The 17,438-nt window shown below is 42.7% G+C and overlaps 1 protein-coding gene across 2 annotated transcripts in view; it reads right to left on the minus strand.

The window, feature by feature from the left end:
- SLCO4C1 (solute carrier organic anion transporter family member 4C1) overlaps positions 1 to 17,438 on the minus strand; it is a 37,549-nt gene that overhangs the window by 3,946 nt on the left and 16,165 nt on the right. For both annotated transcript variants that reach the window (XM_083576836.1, XM_083576837.1), the window contains exons 5-12: positions 17,213 to 17,334; positions 14,928 to 15,037; positions 13,969 to 14,113; positions 11,954 to 12,149; positions 9,260 to 9,416; positions 6,991 to 7,172; positions 3,531 to 3,595; positions 1,550 to 1,687 (exon numbers count right to left, since the gene is read on the minus strand). In XM_083576836.1, the coding sequence (XP_083432962.1) occupies positions 1,550 to 1,687; positions 3,531 to 3,595; positions 6,991 to 7,172; positions 9,260 to 9,416; positions 11,954 to 12,149; positions 13,969 to 14,113; positions 14,928 to 15,037; positions 17,213 to 17,334 (1,115 nt within the window). The remainder of the gene's footprint in view (positions 1 to 1,549; positions 1,688 to 3,530; positions 3,596 to 6,990; positions 7,173 to 9,259; positions 9,417 to 11,953; positions 12,150 to 13,968; positions 14,114 to 14,927; positions 15,038 to 17,212; positions 17,335 to 17,438) is intronic.

Genomic DNA, 17,438 nt, shown 5'->3' on the forward strand with positions numbered 1-17,438 from the left:
TGTGTAGAGGGAGGCCTGCCAAACTGCCATGTGGAAGACTGCAAGGCCAGTGGCACATCATATGCCCGCTCTGCCCAGGGCGGGCACATTCCTGAGGGGCGCAGGGAGGCATTCCCGAGGGGCATAGAGGGTGCCCTCCAAGGCGTGGGATAGCCAGACACGCACCCACCAATCCCGCTTCCTTCCTCTCTCCTTCCTGCTTGCCTGCCTCCTTCCCATCCTCTCCCCTGCCTGCCTGTCTCCTCCAGCCGGGAGCATGGGGCAACTGCGCACCACTCACAACAGCGCACCACCTGCCCGTGACTCCCGGCTGGAGGAGAGGGTGGGAAAGAGGCAGGTGAGCTGGAAGGGGAGAGGAAGGAACCAGCAAAGCAGTGCAGCAGGTCCCCCTGCTCCTTCCTCCAATAGCTCACGGTAGGCGTGGGAGTCCGAGTCACGGGTGGGCGGAGTGCCGAATGTCACCCCTGCTTAGGAATGACACTCGGAGTGGTGTGCCCCCCCCCGCACCCACCTTCCTCCGCCAATGTGCAAGGCTGAGGCTGTGTGACCATACCAACCAGGGCAGCTGATTGATTCCAACAGTGTGCCCACAAAGTGCGAGTCTCACCATTGGGTAGCCCCCGCCCCCCCCTCTTGGTAAGCAGCAGTGACACCTCTGCTGGGAGGCTATTGCTGCAGCTCCACCCGAGGAGGTGAGTCTGTCTGACAAGGGATAACTTCCAGTTTCCCCTTTCACGTCTGTTGTCAGCCATTTATGGTCTCACCACTGCATTCATATGAAACTGACATCTGTCCATGTCTGTCACAATAACTTCCAGCAAGCATCAGGGCACGTTAGATCGCCCCTCGCGAGCGATAATCAGAAACTGCTGATCCTCAGACCATGTACAGTGGTACCTCGGATTACATACGCTTCAGGTTACAGACACTTCAGGTTGCATACGCTTCAGGTTACAGACTCCGATTACCCAGAAATAGTACCTCAGGCTAAGAACTTTGCTTCAGGATGAGAACAGAAATCGTGCTCCAGCAGCGTGGTGGCAGCGGGAGGCCCCATTAGCTAAAGTGGTGCTTCAGATTAAGAACAGTTTCAGGTTAAGAACAGACCTCCGGAATGAATTAAGTACGTAACCAGAGGTACCACTGTATTCAGTTTGCTTAGCATACCAGACAAATGAGAAATAAAACAGTTACCGTATTTTTCGCTCTATAAGACGCACCAGACCACAAGACGCACCTAATTTTTGGAGGAGGAAAACAAAAAAATATATATTCTGAATCTCAGAAGCCAGAACAGAAAGAGGGATCGATGTGCAGTGAAAGCAGCAATCCCTCTTGCTGTTCTGGCTTCTGGGATAGCTGCGCAGCCTGCATTCGCTCCATAAGACGCGCACACATTTCCCCTTACTTTTTAGGAGGAAAAAAATGAGTCTTATAGAGCAAAAAATACGGTAATTCTAACTACAAGGTGCCTCCCCCATCCTATATCTTCACTGGAATTGTTCAGACTCAGACTATTTGGAGCACAAGGCTTTGGAGAGATACTTACTTATGCCCACTAGCATATAGGCCATTCTGTGGTTGTTATAGGTCCAACATGATCCTTTACGTCCACACTTATCTATATCCCATAGCGTACAGGTACTGTCTATTGAAACACCAAAGAGGATTGGTCCAGGTATGCTGCCTGTAGAAAATGGAATGGTGAAAAACAACAACTGAAAATGCAAACTCAGATGCCGAAACCATGCTGTAAAATAGAGGTGTTGCACCAATAGTGGACTTCTATAACCAATAAAGAAGGCTCTTCAAGCATTCCAAAATAATATAAATATATTTTTGCCTTTAACAAAATGCATGATTGCAAGACTTAAAGACGTAGTTTATATGTCTAAAACTATTACTAAATGGCAATAGCAATGTTTTGAATAAACCCTATGCTATCAATTGACTGTCAAAAAAAAATTCATATTTTAAGATTCAGATTATGATCCAGATCCTCCTGTTCTCAGTTACCTCTGCAATGTGCTCTCTCAAACAAGAACATTTCTCTGTGCATTCATGCCTCCAGAACATGCCCTCTGAATGTACAGACTAGCCAGTGTCACCATATTGATGTTTTTCCTCAATCTTTAATAAGTTTTCGCTTGATAAATCATCAAAATGGAAATGAAACGTAGAGCCTGGCAAAGTTCTTAACACAAAACTATCAGACAAATTTGGAACTGTTGAAGCAAGGGAGGGCAAATCCCCCCACACACCAATTTTCAGTGACGGGAGACACTCTGAGGGACCCAATCCACTGGTCAGATTTGGCTGATAAGCAGTAGCGGAGTACAGATGGAAAGCCCTGGAAAAACCCAGAAAAAATGGGGGGGCACTTTTCCCGCAGGATTGTTGTTGATGTTGTTGTTGTTTTGCAAAGCTGTTTTCTCCCAGAAAAAAAGGGTGGAAGTGTGTGGAATATTCAACCTATATCAAACTGTTTTTTCATTTTTTCCAGAAAAAAAGGCTTTGGAAATAAAACGGAGGAGGGGGAGTATGGGGAAAACTGGGGGGGGGGGGGAGAGAATGGAAAAAACCTGGGTTTTTTCCCCCAAGTTTTCCAGGTTTTTTCCAGGCCTTCCCATCTCTATATGGGAGATAAGGATCTGTCCCACTAGTCTGTTCCATGTCTCCAACCCTGCTCCAGAGCTACAACAGAGTAACAAAGTGTGCTTCAGAGCAAAACTCCATGAGTTATTATAAGGAATCAGGGAAATATGGCAAGATTGTACTGCTTGGAGCACTATATGTGGCAGTTTATATAGACGAGTTATGGGATGTAGAAGAATATTGCTTATTTAGAAATCAACAATATTCCAGAAGCCTATTCATTTACAAGTTATTTATTACTAAGTTTTGCTCAAAAGAAACCATGGCTAGCAACATAAAATTTAATGAAATCTAAAAATATTCAATGAAACGAGCCTTTCATGTGTATTTTAAATAAAAAATAAACACAAATCAGCAGCAATAAATTATCAGTAGTATCTCCTCCAGAGTCAATATCAACTTAAGAAAGATATGTTTTAAACTTCAGCCTGAATAGAGCTAATGATAGTGTACATCAGCCATGATCGAGTCACCTGTTACCTACATTTGTACAGGTAACATCCTGATCCTTCCTTTTCCATAGATACCGTATTTTTTGCTCTATAAGACTCACTTTTTCCCTCCTAAAAAGTAAGGGGAAATGTGTGTGCGTCTTATGGAGTGAATGCAGGCTGCACAGCTATCCCAGAAGCCAGAACAGCAAGAGGGATTGCTGCTTTCACTGCACAGCGATCCCTCTTGCTGTTCTGGCTTCTGAGATTCGGAATATTTTTTTCTTGTTTTCCTCCTCCAAAAACTAGGTGCATCTTGTGGTCTGGTGCGTCTTATAGAGTGAAAAATACGGTAACTATGGAGCTTCAGGGCACTTGTGATTCTTAGAACTGTGACCATTGTTCCTAGTTCCTACTTAAGTATAGAGGTTTTAGAAAACATACCCAAAATTCGTAGAAAGAGCATGTGAACCCCCATAGCAAATGATCGGTGCCTTTCTGGTACACACCTGTAAACCAAAGTTTGATTTATTGTTTAATAGAGATTTATACCATCCTTCAGCAGAAATTATGAGGGTGGTTGACAGTATAAAACATGCATAGCTATCTTAAAAAATGCAAATGTTAAAACAGCAGTGAGGGAGAACACCAAAAGTGGTATGAAAACCTCATCCAATTTTAAAATACATTAAGATTTGAAGTTTAAGGAAATGGCAGCAATGTAACTTTCAAATCTACTGCTTCTTCTGTTCATCTATATTTTTCAAATCATGCTTCCATTTGTTACTTCTCATTTAGAAGTATGAAAACAGTTTTTGTTTTCATTCTGTAATTTTGTAGATACAATGCCTACTTAAGAAAAATGCAGTCTTTACGAATAAGCAAGAGACACAATAAAAAACATGAAAAAGAAGAAAATCAAATTCAACAATATATCTGTAAATTGTTCCATGCTGGCGTCTAGTTTTTAAGGAAAGGAAAGGCAAAATTATTATGTGATTCTACAACATCAAAGAACAGTTTTTGCATCGTATGAGAGTTCCAAAACACACATACAGCAAGGGATACTGTTATCCACAAAGAAGATGTTGTTATGCAATACATTGCCTACAAAATATCTTAACTGTTTTAGCTATCCAGGCTGCTGGTGTGAATTCTGGAATAGGCAAAAAAATAGATACCATAAGCTCCAACCAATACTGATTAGTGTCCGGCCTGATATCAGCACCCAGAAACATTGGACAGCTGCCAGGGCTCTGGAAAACCCACAGTGCCTGTCAGGGAACTGTCATCGGAAGAACCAGTGGTGCAAGGGCTCCCAGAGGGTGAGAGAGACTTATCAGCGGAGGAGGGAACCAGCAGGGGGAGAGAAAGAGCTCCAAGGCAAAGTGAGTCTGAAGGATGGCTCAGAGACAATTCCAGCGAGAACAGCGGGGAGGTTTCAGGACCTCCTATAGGGACACCCACTCCTCGCCGGAAACTGTCACGCAGAGAGTCCAGAAGACGTGTTTCCGTTAAGGAGCTTTTATGCTGGAAGAAGTTCCGTAAACGCCCACTGTCGGATTCTGCCAGCGACTGACGGAGCCATGCTTATGGAGCTCCGTTACAGACAGTGGTTTGTGGACTTAGCCAAACACTGAGGGACTAAGAACTTTACGCACAAGCAGCTCAACATCCCATCACAGTGCCTACCACTGGTGCCTAACTTGGGTTCCTGTTAAATAAATGTCCTTTTCCCAGTGCTGGGCTATAGTGCAGGAAATTAAAATGTTAGCTTCCAGTAGAGACCAAATGTCTTCAAACTTGAGTCCTGTTGCTGCCCACGGATGAATAAATGAATAAACTGTGGGGGAGTCCTAGTTTAGGCAAGGATCCACCTATTTGCCAAGGGCCCCTCAAACCTGGAAAAAAGCCCTGCTTAAGTATACATTTTACATTCAGGTTACTATAGATTATTATTATTATTATTATTATTATTATTATTATTATTAGGAATAGTCATCCTCTCCATCCCTCTATACATTCAAGCACAGATGGACAAATCAGTCAACTTTCTGTTATCTCAGATTCTAATTTTTCCTATCTTAAATTTAACAGCAATTTGCATTGGAAAACCCTTACAAAAATGTGTCAGCCTTTTAGTGCAAGTTTCTTTTAATATGTAATATACAGTTTTGAAAATATATGCATGATTGCAAGCAATTTTCCTGAGTAAATGCATTTCACATGCTATGTCCACTAATATATGCATTTATATACGCCCTTCACCCTAATACAGCTGTACCTTGGTTCTCGGATATAATCTGTCCTGGGAGTCCATTCAACTTCTGAAAAAGTTTGAAAATCAAGGCACGGCTTCCGATTGGTGGCAGGAGCTTCATCAATCGGAAGCCACAGCCACTCACTTCTGGGTTTGAGGCATTTGGGAGCCAAAACTTACCAAGGCATTCACAAACCAAGGTACGACTGTATGTGTATTTTTGGCTAGCTTGACTAGAGAACTGCATTGCAAAGTTTAGAAAATTGTGTATTTCAGGGGATGGCTGTATTTCAGTTCACACCTTGTTTCAGAAAGTATGGGTTTGGTAAGTTTGATTTTAAATGCAAACTGAATCAGATTTCTCCCCTATTAGATTCCCCCCCCCCACCCATATTTAGCTTGCTTGTGTTATTTAACTTAACAGGCAACTTTCAACTTAAATAGGGGTTATGTTCCAGAGATAACGCCTAAAGCCAAAATCAAATATAATCAGAACCCATTAGGTTTAATGGCAGGTAGAATAGCAAAAGTCTTTTTTTTCCAGACACCCACTCCATTTCCACCCCATTTACCATATATATATATATATATATATATATATATATATATATATATGTAAAAGGTAAAGGACCCCATGGCGACTATGGGGTTGTGGTGCTCAACTCACTTTCAGGCCGACAGTGATGGAAAACAGAGCGCACGGAAACACCGTTTACCTTCCCGCCACAGTGGTACCTATTTATCTACTTGCACTTGGCACGCTTTCGAACGGCTAAGTTGGCAGGAGCTGGCAAAGAGCAACGGGAGCTCACTCCATTGTGGGGATTCGAACCGCCAGCCTTCTGATCAGCAAGCCCAAGAGGGTTAGACCACAGCGCCACCCGTGTCCCTTTTACCATATATATACATATATATGTGTGTGTGTGTGTGTGTGTGTATTCATAAATCTAAATCCACATAAGTTGCGTGTTACCTGTACTTCATCATCTATAGACATCAACCATACTACTAGTTATATTCATAAACAATTTTACAGATGACCAGTCCACTAAAACACACATTAGTCATGTAATGTATGACACTTCCTCCCTCTTAACATCATTTAAAAGGAAGTTAAATAAAGTTACAACATAGTCAATATCCTTCACCTCTACCCAGAATATCTCTGGATTGTATCCAAAGTTAGTCATGCTCAGAGTAGACTTATTAGCACTGAGTAGCACTTTGTGCAAATGGAAATAATTCCACTTACACAACAGGATAACCCCCCCCCCCAATGTTCTGGAGGGGTTTCCCCAATGTTTCAGAATGGGTTTGTGGAGAATAGGAAGCACACACGAGGAGGAGAGCAGGGAAAGTCCCATTGGACAAACAGAAGTCATTCTGTTCACACATGTATTCAGCCAAACACTGCCCATTGAAATGAATGGGCATGTCTAACTTAGCTGTGTTGATTCCAATGTGTCTACTCTGAGTATAACTTAGTTGGATGTAACCCTCTGTTCCTTTCTGAATTGTGCTAGAGAAGGAGGACAGAGAGGGGTAAAAAGAATGAGTGGTTTTTATTTATTTATTTTAAAAAATTAGAGAGGAAATTTATAGCATTTTGCAGGGATCAGTAAGTAGGATAGAAACAAAATTTACCTTAGAATGGCCACTGTTGTTGGTGTCACTGCCATGAACGTAAAAACAATAGTGAAGAAGAAGAAGCCAAGGAACAGAGACAGGGATGAACAGTTTGATGCACATTTCCCAGGGGTAGCCCCATAGATGATATTCTCAATGGAAGATTTGGGATTCACAACACAGTCACAGTTGGTGAAGACCTATAAACAGTACATATATACAAATATGAGCACACCAAATGAAGTAATCACTATTTCCAATATTAGCAATATTGAATAACAAAGTGCTTAACCAATTACAGCAGAAACAGAGAAGATGTTTCTATGGAACTGCCTTCATTTCAACAGGAAAGGGAGGACCATGAAGTCGACCCACACCTTCTACAATGCACCTGGAGCACTACCCTGGGCATAGGGCTGGTGGAGGAGGAAATCAGGCTTAGAACCTAAGAATGTCCGTGTAAGGAAGCTCACAGGATGGAACGTTCCCTGGTCGCCAGCATCCCCCCATGCCCAACCCAACATTGTTCAAGATGGCTTCTCACTCTTTAGGGGGTGGGGACATAGGTAGGGGATATGAGGAGGATGGCAAACTTTCCTTCTAGGAACTTCCTTAAGTTAACTTGCCTTATGATACAAGTAATACAGTGGTACCTCGGGTTACGAACAGTCCTGCTTACGAACGCTTTGGGTTACGAACTCCACAAACCCAGAAGTAGGTCTCCCGGGTTGCGAACTTTACCCCAGGATACAAACGCAATCTGCTTCCTGAGCCGTGGGAGGCCTATGTAGGGAATGCACGCCTCGGGTTAAGAACGCTGTCGGTTAAGAACGGACTTCTGGAATGAATTAAGTTTGTAACCCGAGCACTGGCGTAGCGTGGGGGGTGCAGGGGGGGCCGGCCGCACCGGGCGCAACATCTGGGGTTAGGGCAAATCCACGGGTTAGGGGGCGCAAATCCACGAGTTAGGGGGCGCAAATTACTTGCCTTGCCCCGGGTGCCGACAACCCACGCTACGCCACTGAACCCGAGGTACACTGTAATGAGAACTATCTTGCTGTGTGGAGGAGCAGATCCCTGCTTTAGTTGAAAACTATCACCATAGTGACAAACATGAGGCAAAGAGAAGCATGCATGAGTGGACTAGCCCCACATCCCATCCTGCCATGCCATCATATGAAAATATTTTATGTAGTGATGAGCATGGAAGAATCAAGATCTATCTGAACTGAAGAGTTCAGATTACCAGACCAACCCCCAAAACATGTTTTAATAAATTTGTGTTGAGAAAATAACTTCTCTTGTATGCTATTCATACAAGTGTTGTACAAATGCTAATAATAATTAAGTAAATTAATGAATTAATATACATTTGAAAAGGACACGTTTGCTAAATACAGTGCTACGTCGGGTTACAAACACTTTGGGTTACAGACTCTGCTAACACAGAAGCAGTACCTTGGGTTAAGAACTTTACCTCAGGATGAGAACAGAAATCGCACGGCGGCAGCAGTGGGAGGCCCCATTAGCTAAAGTGGTACCTCAGGTTAAGAATGGTTTCAGGTTAAGAAAAGACCTCCGGAACGAATTAAGTTCGTAACCAGAGGTACTACTGTAAACACTTTTAGCACCCAGAACTCAGAGGCAGACCAGTGGGCCAAATCTGGCCTGAGAAGCTGTTTTCAACAAACCACACTCACCTGCACCACACAAATGTCATAAGTGGCTTGAGGTGCGGGGTAGGCAAAGGCATAGCTGCAGTGGAACAACTGGAAACTTAAAGTATGCTCCTGACTGTACCTTGGAAAGCAGGGCTTGCTTAGCAGCACCAGTCAGCTGACTGGTGTTGACAGTGCACATTCAAAGTGGTTCAGTGCAGCATCCAATCAGCTGATCTGCAGTGACAGTGAGCCCCACTGAAGTTTTTCACTTGCAAATGTGGTTTGAATGCAATGCCTCCAAATAGACTTTAACCAATGTTATCAGCTGATCAGCAGCTACGAGTCCCTTTGAATATGTGTCTTCATTGCCAATCAGCTGACAGTGCACCTTCAAAAGGGCTCATTCTTAGTTCCCTATCAGAGCAAGCCCCTTTGAAGCTGTCGGGTGTTATCAGGTGACTGGCAGATTTGTCAGGTGATTGGCAGGTGGCATCAGGTGACTGACAGGTCTGTCCTGCAGGGGATGGGGAAAATTAGGATCCTGCCTGCCAGCCAAATTCATTTTGCCACCCTTTAGACCTAAGGTAAATTCTGCATTGTCAACCCACGATATAAAATAGCAATACCTTTGAACCATCTTGAATAGTAACAGCAGAGGTACATCCTGCATAACATGCAGAAAAATACTGGACTCCATCTGTGCCACAGACTGGTAAATAGTTTGAACGCAAGCATCTACAGTGGGAGTTGCAAGGCGCAGTTAAGTTTGATAATGTGCCTGTCCTGAAACAGAGATAAAAGTCAAATGAGCTAAGCATATGCAGCTTTTGGTATCTCCTAAGAACATATTCTGAACAATTAAAGAGTAAGAACATAAGATCTCTACAGGATCAGACCAAAATCTAATCTAGTCTTGCCTTGTGTTTCCCACTGTGGCCAGCCAAGTGCTGTCAGGAATCCTGCACACAGACATGATATTTATCAAAATATTTATATGCCTGGTTTCAAACAAATATCATAGCGGTTTCCGAAAGTTAAACCTAAAATCATACGACAAAAACCATGCAAACAGTTTTAAAATCTGAAATAAAGGAAAGGTGTAAGTTCTTTTAAAATTAGATATACCAGAGAATGAACCTGGCATGTTCTCCAAACAACACGATGGACCTTTCACAGTGGCGTAGGGTGGGTTGTCAGCACCCAGGGCAAGGCAAGTAATTTGCGCCCCCTAACCCATGGATTTGCGCCCCCTAACCCTAACCCCCAGATGTTGCACCTGGTGCGGCTGGCCCCCCCTGCACCCCCCCCCCACTACGCCACTGACCTTTCACTCCAAACCCTCTGAGGACTTCAAATAGATTATTAAAGAGCATAGAGGACAAGGTGGGACCTTGTGGGATTACACAGCACATATTATGGAGATGAAGTCCCCCCCCCCCCATGATACTTATTTATTTACAATGTTATCTAGGAAATTTATAAACTGCTTGCTCAAAAAAAGAAAAAAAAATCTCCAAATGGTGCACAGGTCAAATTATATATAAAACATGGCTAAAAGACACAAACCAGTTAAAAATAAATATACATAAAACCATCATTAAGAGCAAAGATAAAATAATTAATATAATTAAAACAAATGCTAACTAAATCATCTGCCTGGGGAGAAAGGTTTTCAGTAGGTGTCTAAACAGTGCAGTGAACCAACCCTCCAGGTAGGAGGGTTCCCAACGCACAGCACTGGTCCAGTAAGATACCATGGTTGACAGCTTCAAAAGCCACCGAGAAGGGAAATCAGTAGGGTCACCTTCCTTCCGCCTCTCTTCTAACAAAGTCATCTATCAGAACCAAGGCTGTTTCAACGCTAGACCATGGTGTTGACTGAAATGGGTCCAGAAAGTCCATTTCATCTGATCACACTTGGAGTAAGACTACCACCACTTTCTAGTATTCCTTGTCCCGAAAGGAGATATTTGTCAATAGTTAATAGTTATCACAATCTTCAGTCTAGAAGCCAGAATCATATCAAAATCCATTGCTCCAGTCTAGAGAACATGAACAGAAAGCTGTCTTTGTGTTGCTATATTAGATAAGCCCCCAATATGTACTGACTAATAGATGATAAGCTCCGTCAAATGTGACAGGACTAATGAACTGCTCATGAATCCCACTGTGTTTTGTGACAGCCCCGATTAGCTATCAAGTGATACATGCATAATTAGGCTCAGAACACCTAACCCTCAAGAACTAGCTGCATTGGATTTTTGTTCTCATAGCAGTCGTCTTCTTCTTTGGCGATCACTCGTAGCCAAGTAAGATTGTCTTCCATAAACACGGTTTTAACAATGAGTCTGTAAGTGACTGTGGAGGCCGATTCTGGATCCCACACGTCCTTCCACAGTGGGGACATTGGCTTCCGGGTGGGAGTTGATCACGGTGTGGATTTGCCAAGTGTGCCTTCCTCTTAGCACGTTTCTCCCATGAGTTCAAGTGTCTTCAAAGCCCATGACACCTTTGGTAAAGGCTGTTCTTCAACTGGAGCGCTTGTAGGCAAGTGTTTCCCAATTGTTGGTGTTCATACTACATTTTTTAAGATTTGTCTTGAGACAGTCTTTAAACCTCTTTTGTTGACCACCAGCATTACGCTTTGCATTTTTAAGTTCGGAATAGAGTAGTTGCTTTGGAAGATGATAATCAGGCACCCACACAACATGACCAGTCCAACGAAGTTGATGTTGAAGAATCATTGCTTCAACACTGGCGATCTTTGCTTCTTCCAGTACACTGGTATTAGTTTGCCTGTCTTCCCAAGTTATGTGTAAAATATTTCAGAGACACCATTGACGGAATCTCTCAAGGAGCTGGAGAAGGCATTTATAAGTGGTCTATGTTTCACAAGCATACAGTTAGGTTGGTAGTACAACAAGCATTTTGGTTTCCCTTCAAATGTCCTGGTCCTCAAACACTCTGCACTTCAATCGGAAGAAAGCCACACTCACAGAGCTCAGGCAATGCTGGATTTCGGCATCAATGTCGGCCCTTGTGTAAAGATAACTGCCCAATTAGAAGTGATGGACATTTTCTAACATTACACCATTTAGTTGGATTTGTGACGCTGCAGAGGGATTATTTTGTACTTGTTGGTGCAGCACTTTGGTTGTTTGGATGTTGAGCGATAGGCCAACCTTTTTGTAAGCTTCTGTAAATATATTTAAGATGGTTTGGAGGTCATCCTCTGAGCATTGTCATCAGTTGTATACACGCATAGCAGTATACACACAGTCAGGCCCATCTCATTGTTATTCTTTTGAACAAATACTTACCCATTATAATCTTCTGAAACACCCGCAAATGGCGTATTCCCACATATAGCAATTAAAAAGACCATATTGAATCCAAGTGCCACTGAACAAGTAAGGACGATGAACTTGAGTATGCTTTTGCAATTTAGTTTGAGCCTGGAAACTAAGATACCACTTATGATTTGACCTATTGCTGCTCCTGGGACCAACACAAGTCCTGCGGGAAAACAAGGTGACAACAGAGATTGAATTAACATTTATTGTTAATAATAGCAGTCATCAATAGTTTCAGAAAATATAAAACAGTGAACGTATAGAAATGGTACATGCACATAAAACTTTCACAGATAGAAGTAAAAGTGGGTTATAATGCTAATCCTACCCCAACATGGCGCACAGCTACCAACATCAAGGAGGCAGGACTCATGAAGTGCATCATGTTGAGGCAAGGCTAGGCCCCATTTCCCTTTCTACCCATGAAAGACCTACATGACTATAACACACAGAAAGGGCTTAAGAATATCTTGAATGTTAAATAATATCTAAACAACAGTTAAATCAGTTTATTTATTATAATATTTATATTCCACCTTTTCCTTCAAGGAACTCAAGTTGTGTGCATGATCTTCCCTCTTCCCCATATTGTCACAGCAACCCTGTGGGGTAGGTTAGACTGAGAGGCAGAAGGTCACCAAATGAGTTTCATAGTTGAGTGGGGATTTGAGCCTATGTCTCTCCTAGGTCCTAGTTCAGCACTCTAACCACTGCACCACCCTAGCTTGCCACTCCAAAATCCATCTTACCACATGCTTCAAATCGTTTTGATTTTGTACCCATGTGGCTTGCCAGTCAACTTTTGCTGTGCATCACAGGGCCAGTGAACCTAACTGCACTGTTATGCATGAATCTAATGCTACACACAAAGAGCCAAAGGTTATATATCTTTGATCTCAACTGCATTTTCTCTTCTAGCTAGCATGCTCTCTCACTGCCAAACTACATGTTACACTAAGTAGACTCCCTTTTTTAAAAACATGCCAACTCAAGCTGTGTCCCCAGTAAAGCCTCTTTATGGTACAGCCTCATCCTAAGAGCCACACAGACATATTCTGGAAATGTGTTTTCACATTTGGGGCAGGGGATAGAATTGTGGCCACACACATGGAAAGTGGAAAAAAGATGACTTCTTAAAAGCTGCTGCTACTACCAATTTGTTACCACCCTAAAATGTTCAGAAAAACTTTCCCACACCAGCACAGAAAGATGGTATGCTCCCTTTCCAATTCACTGTTTCTGTGTGGGGAAGCAAATCTGAGGAGGACATTTTTTCCTCAGTTTAGAAATATCTGAAATAACCACCTAGTCAAGACCAGTGTCTGACATACCCAGGGCTAATGCAGAAGCAATTAAATAAAGATCTAGCCAACAGGAGTTTCATACTGCTTAAGAATATAAGAACATTCTTCCCTGATCAGGCCAAAGGCTCTCAAAGTCTAGCATCTTGTTTTCCAGGTGACCATGCCCAGGGGATCCTGTAAGCATTCTTCCCAATAGTGATTCCCAGCAATCAACATTCAGAAATACTGTATCTGACATAGAGGTATAAACAGTCATTGTGGCTAGTTTCCCTGATTCCTCTCAAAGGGATCAGTGTGCAGGCCAAGAGACATCAGCTCAGTTCCTAGCTGATTCTTACATCCCCCTCCAACATTTCTCCAATGAAAATAGGGACATCCTATGCAGGAAAAGCAGGACCTTTTGGGGTCAAATCAGAAACTGGGATGCCTTCTGTAATTCCAGGACTGTTCCTAGAAAATAGGGACACTTGGAGGGTATGTTCTTAGCCATGCACTAGGAAAACATATTTGCACAGAAATAAGCCTCACAGGGTTCAGTGGACCATATTCCCCAGTAAACCTGTTTAGAACTGCAAACTTTGTATTACTAATCCAGTTTTACTCTGCTCTTGTTATTAAATTCAAGCAGTAAACAGGTTAAGAGCACATTCTGTAAAATAGATAAGAGAAATACATTACCCCCTAAGGTGGCTGAATAGCTAGATGTATATCCAAACTGGTTTTCTATAAATTTGGGCAAGAAAGTTGCAAAGCCAGTGGCAACACAGGCTTCCATTGAGGCAGCGAGGACAAGACACATCAGCACTGGGTTCCTCAGAAGCATCTAGGGAAAAAAGGGGAGGAATTATTTTGTGACTTCTGACATTTTCTTATATTTTTGCAATTAACAAGTTTGATAATGCAAATATTGGAACTGATATGGATTTTTGTCACAAAACTATTATTAGGAATGGGTGGATAAGTCTAATTCTGGTTTGCAGCACTTTTGTAATGTGTTCATTTTTTAAAGTCAGTTCTGTCTCCTTCTTACATTATTTGGGGAGGGATTAAAAATAATGTCACTTTGAGATGGTCTAAGCCTGGGGTGCCACTGGCCTAAACGCAGGGTTCCCTTCTGTTGCAAATGGCAGTTTCCAAGCAGGGATTTCTGTTCGGACCATGGCAGGGAGAGAATGGTTAAACTCTCAGCTTGCAACCCCCCTGAAGCTACTATTTACATTTTTCAAACTGTGTGTGTTAATTGCATTCATGTCGTGTGTAACCTGGGCTTAGGGGAAGAGATGGACACAAAACAATTCTGAGAGATAATAATCAGTGACTGTGCATTGACAAGCAGATTTACTTGTGGGTGTTGTTGCTTTAAAAAAAAGTATGTGTTGATAAACTGTATTATTCCTAGTTAAAGCATTTGTCCTTTGCTTTGGGGTTATAATTCTGTTTTTTACTTTGTCCCATTTACCAAAAGTTATGAATTAAATAACGTGATCAGGCAGCCAATCATACCTAGCACCCAGCCAGAAATGAAACATGACAACAGGGTCATGTTGTCTATGGAAGTGTTATTAGCACTTCAAGCACACAGATAGGCAATGACATGAATCTGAGGAAACTGTTCTAGATTCCTTGCTTATAATTACCCAGAGTGTCAGCAGAAAGTCTCTGAGACTCCTCCCACCATATTCAGACTGAACGTTAGCTCCACCATGATGTGCTTCAGAAATCTTTTCAGCTCGTATTTTGTGCGTACCTGAGGCGGTGGGGGAGAAAGCTCATCAAGCATATATATATATATAGTAACAGAAAGGCATGATTAACAGCTGTACCTGGCACTAGAGAACACAAATCACAAGGAAATAAGCTGCTGTTTTTAATGTTTGACAAAATTAACTTCACAAGGCTCCATATCTGGGACCATTTGGAGTCAGCCAATTTGCTTAGATGGGCGCATGTGTGTATGTGATTCCTTTGTGAACTGGAGTCTGTTTCCCTCCTCCCCCACGCTGTTGAACATGTGCTGTTAAGTATAAACAGTTACAAGGAGTCCGACACTCTTATCCATCTCTGGTGTGAAAAACTCAGCACATTTAATTTCTTTTTCAACATCTCTAATTGACTCACACAAGCCTTCCATCCTGACAACTGTGGCTGATAGGGATTGGCTTATATTCGGTCTGGTTTGTCTATTTAAAAAGCACAGCCAGGACATTTAAAAGACAGCTCTGCTTTTTAAAAGAAGAAAATCTCTTGTGGGCCAAGTCACAGAGCCACCCCCACCCCCCACCCCCGCCTGCCAACAGCAAGATAACCTGTGGCAGAACAGGCTCGGGCAGACAACTAATTGGGCTGAAAATGGCCACAACTTTATTGATTACAGGTGTAGGTGGATCATTGGCTCAGGCATTGGCTATATATCCATTTCAGCCTCCTGCGGGAGGGCTGAAACTGCTGCAGGGTCGTTCCAAGGTTATGGCCTCCCCAAGATGCCAATCTAAGGAGGTGGCCGTCCTAAGGCCACTGCTGGAAGCTCTATGGCCCATCTACCCCATGCTTGGCTTATGGACAGAGACTTCCACCAAGCCCTTCTACCCTGAATTTGCTGCTGCATCAGAACTGGGTGATGTATCACTTCACCCAAGTTTGAGGATGAGGATTCGACCCATGCTTGAAAAAAGAAAAAAGAAAATCTCTTTATGCGTCAGAGGGAACTTCCTCAGTGGCCTAGCCAGGAAACTGGGTAAAGGATTACAACCTTGGATCAAAATAGGAAAAGCCAGTCCCATGCTGCATTGGGGAACCACCGCCTCATTCTGCTAAGTGGGGCCTTGGACTTCTGCCTCAAAGTCTTACCCTGTCAGCACAAGTGCAGGGATTCACGAGGGAACTCAGTATTTTGTCTGAGAAACATAAGCTTGTGGCCATTTTCTGAGATAAGTTAGAGTAAGATGACAGTTTTCCTGCAAACAAGGTCTTGGGGTCCACCTGGCCAAAATCATTAGAGCCCAGGTGTTTGAGAAAAGTTTCTTCCTTTATACCTTTTTACCTTTCTAAAGGTAAAATCTGATCCCTAAAACAGATTCAGTTTTATAGTTCATCTGCACCTGGCCTCCACACCTTCTTAGCCAATGTGCAAGGAAGAGTTATGTTTTTCTCATAATTATGGGTTTTAAAAATTATTTTATAAGACATCCAAGTGATTTCTAAATATTGGGCATTCCAGCTACCAGTAACTAAAAATGCTAGATTGTGGCAGTTCTTGTTTGTTTTACACATGCATACAAATATATGAATGAATCCAAATCCCCAACGTATGATTAAAGTAGAGCAGTGCAGGTAAACAACACAGAAGTCTCAGATTTATCTGTCTCTATCAAATAATGAAAAATGGTGGCTTCGTGATTCTGTTGGGATCCCTGCTTTCATGTGTGTGCGTGTACATGCTGCTTTCAATACTTCAGTAATATTACTTGTCAGATAAGCCTAGGGGAAAGCAACATAGCATGAGCTAGCACAATGGGACTTCTTGGTCCTCCTCTCCACCTTCAGCCCACAAAGGACTGCCACATCTACTCTGGAGGATAAGGGAATATTCTGGAGCAGATTTGAGGGGACAAGGCATTGGAAGGCAGAAGGAAAAACCAAATTCCATTGCACTAGTGGAATTTCTCATGTGCAAGTGGACAGACGTAACTGTGATCTCTCCATTGATTGCTACGAGGGCTAAAACAACTAACGCAAATGATTCTCCAGCATCTCACAAAATCCAGGTCACCATAAAACAGGAACACTGAGGCCATGTTTAGGCCAAGGCAGGGTATATATTCCAAGCCCCTTTCATACTAGAACCTTAGAGCTTCCAACTAGATATTTGAGGCCCTAACCACTCGGGATGGCACTTCTCTCCTGCTTCAGAAAATGTGTTTACCTGGCAATTGCTTTGGGAAATATGAAAACGGTGCTACCAAAAGGCACGTAGAGAAACTGCATGCAACAAACGCTACCCACCAAGCTCCAACCCAACGTGGATCTTCTGGAGTAATGTCATGTCTAGAAAGATAGTAATTTAGCAAACACAGTTTTAATACAGACATGATTAGCTGAGTCACTTTCCAGTACATTCTGCCAGGCTATTCCGCAAGATAAATTATACA

Source organism: Podarcis filfolensis (genome assembly GCF_964270895.1).
Source record: "Podarcis filfolensis genome assembly, chromosome: 11".
NCBI classification, from domain to species: Eukaryota; Metazoa; Chordata; class Lepidosauria; order Squamata; family Lacertidae; genus Podarcis; species Podarcis filfolensis.